Genomic DNA, 13797 nt, shown 5'->3' on the forward strand with positions numbered 1-13797 from the left:
TTGTAACGAAGTCCATGTCAAGGTTGGACCATGGGCAGTATGGAATCGGTAGAGGTCTGAGGAGGGCTGCAGGAGCGGTGTTGGCGTGTTTGCACCTTACACAGATGTCGCATGCTGACACAAATCTGGAAACATCCTCCTTCAATGTTGGCCAGCAGAAACATTACTGGACTTGGGACAGGATGCGAGCAGAACCAGGGTGGCAGGAAAGCTTGAAGCTGTGCCCCCATTCCAGGACCTGAGATCATAGTATGGTATGTTACTGAGCCCTGGTTTGTGAGACAGGGCCTGCTTGACCTTGGTTTCTATGTCTAGCTCAGCCGCTACAAGCAAGCAGGGCGAAGGAAGGATAGTGTCATAGGCGGTAGAGTCTTGGATGGTCATGAACTGTCTGACGAGGGCATCTGGTTTGGAGTTCTTAGACCCAAGATGATAGGAGAGGGTGAAGTTGAACCTGACGAAGAACAGCAACCACCGGGCCTGGCAGGACTTGAGCCTCTTGGCACCTCGTAGGTACTCAAGGTTCTTGTGGTCGGTCCAGACCAGAAATGGAACTTTCATCCCCTCTAACCAATGTCTCCATTCCTCCAGGGCCAGCTTGATGGCTAGGAGCTCTCGGTCACTGGTGCCATAGTTTGCTTCAGCAGGGGTTAAGCGGTGTGAAAAGAAAGAGCAGGGATGCAGCTTATTGTCGTGAGCAGGCCCCTGAGAGAGAGAACACCTCCTACCCCCGTGCTGGAGGCATCAATGTCCACAACAAACTGATGTGACGATCCGGCGGGGTGAGAATTGTGGCAGACGTAAACCGTTTCTTGAGTTCCAAGTAGGCTTTCTCGGTTTCCTGATTCTAACAAAACTGTGTTTTGGGAGAGGTCAGGGCTGTTAGCAGGGCAGCGATGGAACTGTAGCCTCGGATGAAGTGGCGGTAAAAGTTTGTAAATTCCAGAACCACCGTGGCATGGGATCTTTCCATGATGAACAGGGAGATCTGCTCAGAGTGATTTCCCGAGACCCACAGACCTAGAACAGGGGTTCTGTGAGTGATAAAGGGGACGGGGTCCCATTGATGGCTTGGACCTTAAGGTGGGTCTCCAAGATCAGGAAGGGGTTCCCCAGAGCCTTGGCTGAGGCTGTATTGATTAAATTACAGTCTGAGTCTGAGTCGATTAATGCCTGCACCAGGTAGGACTGCTGTTCGTGGACGAGGAAGACAGGGAGTAGCTGACATTGGTCTAGGAGTCTTTTTAATGTTGCACCATCTAGCGCTCCCAGTTGAACTACAGGGCTCCCCCTCTTTACTGGACAGATCATGAGTTGGTGATGCGACTTTCCACAGTAGAAACTGGCCCTTTCCACTCTGCATTGTCATCATTCTTTAGGAGAGATGCGGCTCCTGCCCAGTTGCATGGGCTTTTCCTGTTAGCAGGTCATGGTTTAGGAGGTCTCGGGGTGACTTTGAGTAGTGATGTCTGGCTGATGAACGAACGTGAACCTACTTGGCTGGCCAAATCCATGAGCTCTTGGAGCGAGGAGGAGAGTTTTTGAGAGACTAATTTGTCTTTGAGTGCTTCTGACAGACCCTTCAGAACATCGCTCAGTGCTCACCCACTTGAGAGAGCCAGTGTCTGGAACTCTATGGTGTAGTCGTAGGCCAAGCAGCAACCTTGGCAGAGTTTCAATAGCTTGCGGCCCGCCTCTCTGCTGTGACATAAGCCAATCTATCACTCTTCTCATCTCCTTAGAAAAGTACTCAAAGTTGGAGCAGCAAGGGTTGTGGGCATCCCAGAGTGCCATGCATTAACTCTCTGGCTCATCCTGAGAGGAGCGTTATCACATATTCCACCTTGGAGTGGTCAGAAGTGGAGGTGGAGGTCTGCAGCTCAAAAGTCAATGAGCACTGAGAGAGAAAGGAGTGGCAGGTGCCTGGATCTTATTCATAGATGGGGTGCACAGGGAGCCACGCCGGAGAGAAAAAATGGAAGCGAGGGTCAAATACTGGTGAATCAGTCAGAGAAGCGTCAGAGCCAGATCGCAAAAGGGGAGCCGTAGTCAAAAGAGGGAGCATAAGATCGGAAACCAGGAAATCAAGCAGTGAAGCAACTATCCAAAAATGTTTTAACCAAAGCCGTGATCAAAAACAGGGAAACGCGAGATCAAAGCCGGGCGATTAAACAGCGAAGCGACAGTCCAAATCGAGAGGCGAGAGATGAGAAAACTAGGAAACGAAATGAACTTGACAATGTGAAAGCAGTGGAACAAAATGTGAGAGAATCAAGGCAACAAAACATTAAATAATCCAGGAATTTAAGCATGCTTAAATCCTGTAGTAATCAGTGGAGAATTCGAGACAGGTGTGCAGACGGGAAGGAAACAGAGGCGTGAGAAAGGGCACATGACGGGCTAGACAGGGCTTGAATTACGACACAAACAGCACCTGGACCACAAACTAAATGCACTGTGTGAGAGCTTAAGGGTTTAAAAGCAGCAGGAAAATGCAAAAGAGAAACATTCTATTGGTCTTAAAGCTGAAATAAAAATAATGCTTATTAAATTTATGTTTTATGTAACAAAAGATAATAGGCAGTTTATAAAAAAATTGTGCTTATGTTCCACAATCACTTACACTTGCTGCTAGCTTTTGAAACATGGAAAGCTCATATTAGGCCTTCATCATATTTTTTTTCATTATAAATAAATTTTTTTATCATAAAAAATCACCTGCAAATACGCATGGGACTGAACTCAAATCTCTGTAGCGCTAATGTATACTTAAGACATGCTGTCAATCAAAAAAGGGGTTCCGCCCTTTAAACAGCTCCTCCAATCATCATGCAGCAGCCCAGCGTCCTGGCTCGCCCACTGCTCCATTCACTCCCAGAGAAGCTGAGCTTCCCTGAAAGTGATGATTTTGGTGCATTTATCCAATTACCATCCAGCTTTTCTGCAGTGAAAAAAAGCTCCTCTGTGCTGCCCATAAAGCTCCAGTAAAGCTGGGCATCATGAGGGTTTAATACGCTGTGCTGCACAGAAATGTATGACAAGAAAATACCTGATTCTAAACAAGCTAGTCATGAAGTTGAACGTATTCAACTTCCCTCGTAGACCTTGCGGAGCTGCCCTTGTAGTCTTAGAGCAGCCGCCAATGTTGTGTCTGAAAATACTGTAATTTTACAAACACATCAGCTTTAAAGTAAGTCATAAATAAAGATGAAAACCTGCTGATGAAGAGTGTGTCATTGTGTCTCTCTACAGGTTGCGTGGCTGTGGTGTCTCAGATGAAGACTGTGCTGCTCTGACTTCAGCTCTGAAATCAAACCCATCACACCTGAGAGAACTGGATCTGTCTCAGAATAATGTAGGAGACTCAGGAGTGAAGTGTCTCTGTGCTGTACTGGAAAATCCTCTCTGTAAACTGGAGAAACTGAGGTAAGATCATCTCTCTGAGAGTCACATGACCTGCTGCTCAGTAAGACACATTCATTAATAGTAAGACTAAAGCAGAAGTTTTAGGTTGATCATCAATGTCCTGAGGAGGAAGATTGTTTTTTTTTTTCACTGCACACTGATAATTTTTCACAGAGTCTTTGGATCAGATATATGCACAATTTTAGTCACCCCTTGATAAATTACAGATTTTGGTGATTTTTAATTGAAAAAGTGCTAACACAGTCTCTCTTGGAAATGGAAAGAATGCACAATATTTTCAGCAACTTTACTTTAACTTTACTTTTTATGTCATAAATTGAACAAGGATAAAGAATAAAAACATTATTGTGGCACTGTTCAAAAGTTTGCGCACCCTACATAATCAGTACTAAGTAACACTTCCTCTGGCAGATATCACAGCTTGCAAACGCTTTTTATAGCCAGCTAAGTCTTTCGATTCTCGTACTTGGGATTTTCTCCCATTCTTTCTTGCAAAAGGCTGCTAGCTCTGTAATTTTCTTTGGTTGTCTTGCATGCACAGCTCTTTTAAGATCTACCCACAAATTTTTAATGATGTTTAAATCAGGGCACTGTGATGGCCATTCCAAAAGCTTCAGTTTGCGTCTCTTGAGCTATTCCATAGTGGATTTTGAGGTATGTTTAGGATCATTGTCCTGTTGTAGAAGCCATCCACTTTTAAGCTTAAGCTGTTTTACAGATGGCGTGATGTTTGCTTCCAAAATTTGCTGGTATTTAGTTGAATCCATTCTTCCCTCCACCCGTGCAATGTTTCCTGTGCCACTGGCTGCAACACAACCCCAAAGCATGATAGATCCACCGCCATGCTTAATAGTTGGCAAGGTGTTCTTTTCATAAAATTCTGCTCTTTTTTTCTTCAAACATGCCTATGCTGATTGTGTCCAAAGAGTTCTATTTTAACTTTATCAGTCCACAGCACTTGTTTCCAAAATGCATCAGGCTTCTGTAGATGTTCTGTTGCATACTTCTGATGTTGGATTTTATGCTAGGGACGCAGGTAAGGTTTTCTTCTGCTGACTCAGAAGTGGAATGGTGCACTACCACTCCTGAGACTGCTAAATCTTCCTGCAGGTTTTTTGCGGTCAAATTGTGTGTAACGCTTGGATTTATTAAAATCAATAGTTACTTTGCTACGGGGTCGAGAATCAAAATATGGGCTTGTAACAGGACAACAGCGGGACAATATAAGATGCGACACAAAAACAATTACTAAACCAGACCAAAGTGTATTTTACAAAACAAACAAACAAACAAACAAACAAACAAGGTGCACCAAAACCAATATATACAAAATATATACAAATATAAACAAAGGTGTGGAGTGTATGCGTGTGTGTGTGTGCGTATGTATGAATGTCCAAGTCCATGTTATTGTAAGTATGCAATGGTGTACGGGAGAGATGGCTCGGTCTTACCGGGTCAAGATGAAAAGTCCGGGAGCACGAGAAAACGGAAGGAGATGGGAATTGATTGAGTCCTGGGAAAAATAATCCACTGCAACCACAAACAATCGCTCTCTCTCTCTTCGTGTAACCAGCGCGCTGCTTCATCTCTCCGTGTCGGGCTGTTTGCCAGTTCTGGCTTTATACCGGCACAAGTGACCCGACGCCGCTTCCGGGTTCCCTCGCGTTGCGATCGCGCATGCTCGCGAGAGCTTACCCTGTGACCAACACTGTCTATGTGGACAATTTAAACCGCCTAGGGCACTCTTCCTCGCCCAGGTGAGCAACATTAGCTCTTTAATTATTTACCCGGGTATTTAATATGCCTCTTTATGTGGCCGCGCTACAGGTGGTTTTGATTTGTCTTTCTGACCAGCATGTAAGCAGTTCTCGCAGAGAGTTTTCTTGATCTTTCAGATATCATCTTGACTTCCACCATTCCCCTGGACTGCCATCTCTTAAGTACTTTTCTCACTGTGGAAACTGCAAGCTGACAATTTTACAATTAAAAAAATTTATGTAAAAAAATCTTCAAACTCCAATTCACAGCCAAAGATATTACTCCAAAAGTAGAGCAATTACTTATTAAAACCGGGGACCTGACAACCGCTCCATCGACACTGTGTTAATTTAACATGCTTCTGAGAGGAGGACAAAATAAAGTGTACAGATCTGGCCTTTAAAAACGCACGTTTTCGGAAAGGGATCCCACGACTTGCCGCGGCTGCGCGCGGCAAGCTGTGAAAATGCCCTTCAATACCTGTAGGGGGCAGTCGTGTTTCAGTCTAAAGTATTGTGTGTCTACTGAAGCCGAAAAATGTTATGTCTCTTAGGCGCCCATTGACAGCAAGCGACAGAGCTCATAAACGTGTCAAGCTCAAACTGATATGTATTTATTCTTCATTTTCATTCAGAATTATTATTATTAGTAGTAGTAGTTCTCCGAATGTATTATTATTATTATTATTATTATTGTAACGCACCCGCGCATGTGTGCAAAAGGACTACAAAGATGTATAATATGTTAGCCTTTGTTGTTTTTATGAGTTTTAAACATAGACGGGCACTGGTGGCTCAGTGGTAGGTGATTCGCCTGCCATGCGGAAGGCCCAGGTTCGATTCCCAGCCCGTGCTCAAAATACTGGTGTTATGCGCTAAAATGCCACGATAGAGCCATTACGTTATCAAGTTATGCTTCAGTACTAAATGCATGTTTGCAATTGAGAAAAATTTTTCTTAAGCTATGAAACACATTAGCACTCACCTCACAGTTGCTATAATTTAATGATTATCATAAGCAAAAAGTGTAAAACAAAGGATTCACATTTATTACATTTTCACCCAGAGCGGGATTCGAACCAGAGTCTGGACGATTTTATAATATTATTTAAGCAACGCCACACCACGTGGAAAGCGGCGAAAATGCTTTAATTTCATTGACTGTCACTGAGTGTCAGTTATTCACGACTGGCCCCCGCGGAACGCAGAATCCCCGGGCTTTGACTGCGCTTTCTCCATTTGTTATTGCCAGGGGCGGACTGGGACCAAAATGTGGCCCTGGACTTCCACTACAAGGGTGACAAATATGCAAAGAAAAAATAAATCAGGAAGGGGCAACTACACTTTTTATGACACTGCACATGTAGTCAGATTGTTCCACTGGGATTAAACTGTGCCATGCGGAGTTGAAGCACTTTCAAAATCATACTAACTACACTGATATGAATAACTTTGAATGATATGAATAGCTTTTTACCACCCTTGTGACTCAATAAGAGACAATGCAAAGAATATTTTCTAACAGCATGTAAATGATACATTTTGGGAGTATTGTCTTGCATCTTTTGAAATACATAAATAAATTAAAAAATTACAATACTGACAAAATGTCAAAAAAACTGTCAAACTGTTTTTAAGCCTCCTGGGTCTCTGTGGGACTGGTGCTACTGAACACTGAAAATATTGTAGATTTATATGTTGTTTGACTTAATATTCTTTTCTTTGTTTTACAAATATGACCCAATATATGTTCAGTGAAACTTTGTTTTACGTTTTTGTATTGTGTTATATTTTTATAGTAAGTAGTTTTCAAAATTAATCTCCACTTTATTGAGCCAGTGTATTATGATGTGGGATGTGGTGCGCTGCTGGATCCAGCCTCACTGTCCCTGACCTGTTATAGGCAGAATCTGTTCATTTGAAGCATTTCACAGCATTTACTTCTAAAGCTTTTTCTTATTTTCGCGTAACCTTTTCTTCTTCCTCCTTTTTAGTCATGGAAATTATTATTAATTTGCTCAGAAAATTCGCTGCATCAAGAAAGGATCAATATCTAAAAATTTTAAGATGCCCACATGTGTGAACAAAGAATACAAAAGTGTATAATCTTCAATAAAGTTAGCCTAATACAATATTGTTTCCAATACTGAAGCAAACATGATTTTGTTTTAGTCTATTCTTTGAATACAACGCGACAGCGCGCTCCGAGGTGAAGCGCACCCACAGTTACTGTAATCCCCCATCTCACCTTTACGACAGGTGTGAAGTCATTAAACTGGTTTCGCTGCTGGGGGAATTCGCAGAATTGGGGGTTTTAAAACAAATTAACAAGACCGAGTAGACGTCTCTGCCTAAAATGTATTTCGCCAGCAAAACATAAACATAAATAGAAAAATAAACATGTAGATATAAAATGTTTAATGGTAACAATTAAATCAGACTTCATAGTTGGATTTGATACCGTGAGTGTAATTCATAAATTTAGCATAGTAAAAGTACCCTAGCATGAGTTAATATATACCTATATCAAATAAAATGTCATATTATTCACACACACATTGATTTATACACATCGCGCAGGGGGGTTAGAAGTGGCGATGACGGGGAAGGGGGGGCGGGAGGGAGTCTCGCCAGGGGAGCAATTCAGTGTAGAACCGCCACTGCCTATTCTCCGCCACATCACGTACTTCCCTGACCTCGGACTAAACTCCGCGCCTTGCTTTTATAATGTGGAGCAAGCCCGATCATATTAACGTTAATTATCGCCAGCCGAAACGAATAAGCAGCTCCGTCCCTTTGCCGCCTATTCAGGGAGTTAGAGCGGGTAGCGATAGTAGATTTGGGCGCACACCCATCACAGGCGCACGCCGTGACAGGTCATCACAATTTTCTTTAATAGTAAATAATGACCCCCGTTGCGCTGTACCACCGCTGGCAAAACCCTTATGAAATAGAAGTTAAACGAATTTACAAAACTTTATGCGTGGTTAAGCATAATCTAACATTCTACGTACAGTAGGAAAGTAAAGAGGAGCAGTGGCGGACTGGCCATCTGGAGCACCGAGAGTTTTCCCGGTGGGCCGCTGGCCACTGTGGGCCAGCCCAGTCAGGATGCAAAGATATGTATATTTAAAAAAAAATGACGGAAACCATAATACCATGCATCTCTTTTCTACGCATATGGATGCGCAAGTGCGCCGCCGACAAAGAGCGCGTGTTTATGTTACTGCGGATCCCAGTGGAACAATCTGACTACATGTGCAGTGCCATGAAAAAGTATTTGCCCCTTCCTAATTTTTTCCTTTGCATATTTGTCACACTTGTATAGGTGGAATTTCATCCAAACACTTTATGAGGAAAAGACAAATTGGCCTTTTTGATTAAAAACAATGCAATTTATGCTATCATACGGAAAATATCAATTTCTTCCATTCCAAGGATTAAAAACGGTAACAATGTCAACTTTAGAATCTAGAATCCAGAAGATAAAATTAACACAAATTTAAAAAGAGGCCTTAATCACTGAAAGTCTTCAGAAGAGCCTCAGATTCAAGAGGTTTTTAAAGTGTGGAGAGGTGCATTAAAGTACCTCTGAATGTATAGGTGAGAACAGCTGATTTACACTTGGGGAGAGTGAATAATTTGCATTTGAATGTTGTCTGGCATTGTAAAGCACATACACACACTAAAAGAACAACAACCCAGGATTAATAGGAATAGGAGGCACTAAAGAGGAGGATTTTTAGGCTAAAAAATAATTTTTAGGCGTGCCAGCTGCCACTTTTTAGTTAGACGTTTTCAGTACAAATCTTATAATGCCCACATGACATCAAACATTCCCCTTGTTAATATTTTAACTATTACCATCCGTGCCTAATTCCGCAGCCCCGCTGCTTCGCATATCTGATTCGCATGTCCGCATATCTGATATTCGCATGTCTGAAGGGGAGGCCGCCTAACTAGTGAGCGAGAAGCGTTATTGATTTGGGCGCACGCCGTGACAGGCTGAAAAAACTATTGTCCTTAAAAATGTAACAGATGAGGACTCAGAATAATGTGCAAATCTATATAAGACTGCATAGCCTTTATAAGACTCAACTTTTATTAAAGCGCACTCACAATAACGGAAAAAATGTGATTTTGTAAATGTTTGAAAGCAAATAAGGTGCGCGGTTCTGTATTGTTTTTGGTGAACTTGAGCGCTTTAGAAAATGAATGCAAACGTTTTTTTAAATGGTCAGAGTCAGTCTGCTAGCTGTTTTCCCGACGCGTTCATAATCATTAGTCTACTTCTGCCGATGCGCTCTGAAAAACTTTATGCATGCGGCCGAGCGCTGATTAAAACTATGTAGTAAATTAAAGAAGAGAATCACGATGCCGAATCGAAGTCCTGAGCCCAAACCTCATTTAAAATAAATTAACAAATATTATAAGTAAAAAAAACAATAGCCTATGTTTAGAAAACGTTTATAAATTCTTTCCAACATGAGTTGGCCCGGTGTTATGCGCAGAGCGCCGGGAGATTTCCTGAAGCTCCGAAATCACTGGGGCATTTTTTTCTTAATAGATGCTATCTTTAATAACTGATGGAGGTTTTGAGCTGTATACACACGCATTTTTGAGGGGTTTAAAACGAATTAATAAGTCCGAGCAGACCTACATGAAAGGAGAGAAGTAAGTAACTGCGCGCGCTGTCGCGTTGTATATACTGTACAACACACGTTTATCAACCTTTCGATAAAAACGCTGCCTTTTGTAAAGTGAAAGTACTTTACAAAAGACAAACAGCTTTATTTCAGTCATGAATTCACAATCACATCACATTCCAGCTATTATTTCCAGCCGTGGTTAAATAATGGATGAAATAATTATTCAATGCTGGACACAAACAGCAAATATGATGATTATTATAAAAAGCCCGAAGAACTTCGTGTTCATAAAATAATATTTACTTACTATAATATATATAGTTCATTCATGTCTTCTGATTGTCACACACACCCGCTCCGCGACCGGCACTAGAACCCGGAAGTAGTACGGTCGCGAAACAGGAAGCATAAAAGGAGACAAGATGGTGCTTCACATTGCTCAGTCATTGAGTTTCACCCATGTCGGTTCAGATCATCCGTCTGCCATTTCGTGAGTACTCACTTTCTTGGGTTTACTTTCTGATTCGAGTGTGTGTTTATAGGGCGCGGGTTAAATTTGTGTTCTTCCCTTGCTCTCCTTCCGTGAGAGTCCTTAGACTAATTCGCGTGGCTATCCTGCCTATTAACTAGCTTCCGCGTTTGGGTTTGCCATCCACGCTACAAAGGGCTAACCGCTAATCGCTAAGTCTTCTGTTCACTCCGGGTTAGTTCATGACCGAATGACTGAGCCACGAGCGGTAAACCCAGCGGATCACTCGCACCTCTACGATGTGGTGAACCGGCACGCTGAGCTAATCGACAAGCTAACCGGGGAGCTTGCTACTCTTCGCCGGAGCGTCCGAGACGTCGCGGCCTTGCGCCGCTAGGTGGCGGAGCTTCGGCAGGAGAATGCGGCTTGCCGCGAAGCTGTTACTAGCGCGGCTAGCCGGCCTCCCATCGTGGTGGTTGCAGCTTCGCCCCCCTCCTCTTCTCCTTTAACCTCTGATGTGTTTATCTCCCTTCCGGATAAATGGGATGGCACGGACGGGAGGTGTACTGTTTTTCTAACTGCACTAGATCTGGTGTTCGAGTTAAATTCCACCAAATACTCCACAGATCGATTGCGCATTGCACTTCTTGTTTCGTTGCTATCGGGGCAGGCAGCTGAGTGGGCCACGGCAGTCCTTCGCTCCGATTCAGACACGGATTAAAGATGAACTAGCCGGGCGAGAACTTCCTGCCACGCTGGAGGGGCTGATTCAGCTCGCTCTCCGGATCGACCAGCGCCTTCTCTCTCGTCCGAAGCCAGCCCCGAGAACCCTGCCACCAGCACCCACCTTCGGCTCCACCACTCCACGACCATCGGACCCAGCCACTTCCATCACATCTGAACACACCGGTTCTCAACCTCCTGCCGTGGTTAACACCGGAGCCAGGGAACCCAGGCAACTATTACGTCTGTAGACGGTCGCCCCCTCTCCTCCAGCCCCATTACTGCTCAGACTCATCCCATCACCCTCCTCATCGACCAGCATCAAGAACAAATCCAGTTTCACCTCACCTCCATATCATCACCTCCCATCATTCTTGGACATCCGTGGCTCCTTCAACACGACCCCCTCATCTCCTGGACACAGAACAGGATATTACAGTGGGGGCCGACCTGCACCGAACTCTGTCTAAGGGCACCGGCTGGGACGTGTTCTAGGGAGTCCGAGGCCCCCGATGTCGACACCAATGCCATCCCCACCGCATATCGGGACCTGGCTGAAGTGTTTTGTAAGAAGCGTGCCACACACCTGCCTTCTCATCACCCCTACAACCTGGCGATAGACCTTCAGCCGGGTGCCGTTCCCCCCCGCGGCCACCTTTACTCCCTATCCACCACAGAGACGCAGGCAATGGAGGAGTATGTAGCTAACGCCCTTCGTCAAGGCACCATCCGGCCCTCCTCCTCACCCGCCGCCGCGGGGTTCTTCTTTGTAAAAAAAAAAAGGCGGCGAACTTCGTCCGTGTGTCGACTATCGGGGGCTCAACAACATCACCATAAAGAATCGACACCCTTTGCCTCTTACTAACTCAGCCCTGGACGCCCTCTCTGGTGCCACCATTTTTACTAAGTTGGACCTTCGGAGCGCCTACAACTTGGTGCGCATCAGGGAGGGTCATAAGTGGAAGACGGCTTTCATTACACCTACAGAACACTATGAGGGTTTGGTTATACCCTTCGATCTCTGCAATGCACCCGCCGCATGCATGTCCTCCAAGACATGCTAGGGCGGTGGGTGATTGTTTATCTAGACGATATACTAATTTATTCACGCACAGTTGAAGAACATGGCCAACATGTCAGGGCGGTCCTAAAGAGATTGCTTGTTCATCAACTGTACTGTAAGTTGGAGAAGTGCGCCTTTCACGAGCGCTCCACCACGTTCCTGGGTTTTGTCATCTCGCCCCAGGGTGTGGCCATGGACCCGCAGAAACTGGAAGCTGTGCGTCATTGGCCCCTACCCAAGACCCTCAAGCAGCTTCAACGGTTTCTCGGGTTTGCGAACTTCTACCATCGCTTTATCCGGGACTACAGTACGGTTGCAGCACCCCTAACTGACTTGCCCATCATCCCATCATTTCACCCTTAGTCCTGCCGCCATCTCCGCCTTCCACGAACTGTGTCATCGATTCACCACCGCACCAATCCTTCTTCACCCAGATGCAAACCAACCTTTCGTTGTGGAGGTGGATGCCTCGGATGTGGGCACCGGGGCCGTCCTCTCCCAACGAGGTCCATACCAGAAACTACACCCGTGTAGTTTCTTCTCCAAAAAATTTGACCCCACTCAGCAGCGATACCGGGTATGGGACCACGAGCTGTTGGCCATAAAGTGGGCTTTGGAGGAATGGCGTCACTGGCTCCAGGGCGTCAGGGAGCCGTTCATCATCTGGACCGACCACCAGAACCTCATTACTATCCGGAACATGAAACAACTCAACCCCAGGCAGACGCGGTGGGCATTATTTTTTGAACATTACAATTTCCATCTTTCCTACCGCCCGGGGTCCAAAAACACCAAGGCAGACGCCCTCTCCTGACAACACGAGGAAGACGTTCCCCGGGCGGACCACGCGCCTGTCTTTCCTGCATCATAAATCATCGCACCACTCCATTGGGATTTGGAGACGAGAGTTCGCCAGGCGCAGGCTGGGGAGACCAAACCGGCAGGTGTGCCACCTGGACGACTCTACGTGCCACACCCCATGCGAGTTGAGGTTCTTTAGTGGGGGCACTCATCTCCACTCTCCGGACACCCGGGCACTCGTCGCACCCTCCAATTCATTCAGCGCGCCTTCTGGTGGCCATCAATGAAGAAGGACGTCGGCGAGTTCGTCCAGGCGTGCCCTGTGTGTGCCAGGGCCAAAGACAACAACAGCCAACGCCAGGGGAACTCCAACCACTACCCGTTCCGCGCCGGCCCTGGACACACATAGCCATCGACTTCATCACGGGCCTGCCGGTCTCCGAGAAAAAGAAAGAACAGCATCCTGACCATCGTCGATCGGTTCTCCAAGGCTGTGCACCTGGTGGCTCTCGCCGGACTCCCGTCAGCCAAAAGAACAGCCGAGCTGATATTAGAACACGTAGTCCGCTTGCATGGGTTCCCGAAAGAGATGGGGACAGGGGTCCCCAGTTCACTGCGCGGTTTTGGAAGGCCTTCTGCTGTCTGATCGATTCTACCTGCAATCTATCCTCTGGGTATCACCCCCAGACCAACGGTCAGACGGAGCGGACCAACCAACAACTGGAGCATATTCACGAATCAGGACATTCGCAGTTAACACTATCAGATAGCCTACTATCAGGAAATTAAATTAATTTCAACACCATTTAAACCAAGGCATTGCCATGTCTTTCACTGTTTTGTCCCTGTTAAGACATTACAAAAACTATATAAGAAACTTTTAAAGCACGAATTTGGGCATCTCAT

At 45.3% G+C, this 13797-nt stretch overlaps 1 protein-coding gene across 1 annotated transcript in view; it reads left to right on the forward strand.

Annotated features, from left to right (window-relative positions):
* LOC128533817 (NACHT, LRR and PYD domains-containing protein 12-like) overlaps positions 1 to 13797 on the forward strand; it is a 75917-nt gene that overhangs the window by 58762 nt on the left and 3358 nt on the right. The window contains exon 8 of the mRNA XM_053508077.1: positions 3253 to 3426. Within this exon, the coding sequence (XP_053364052.1) occupies positions 3253 to 3426 (174 nt within the window). The remainder of the gene's footprint in view (positions 1 to 3252; positions 3427 to 13797) is intronic.

This window comes from Clarias gariepinus, chromosome 12, assembly GCF_024256425.1.
Source record: "Clarias gariepinus isolate MV-2021 ecotype Netherlands chromosome 12, CGAR_prim_01v2, whole genome shotgun sequence".
NCBI classification, from domain to species: Eukaryota; Metazoa; Chordata; class Actinopteri; order Siluriformes; family Clariidae; genus Clarias; species Clarias gariepinus.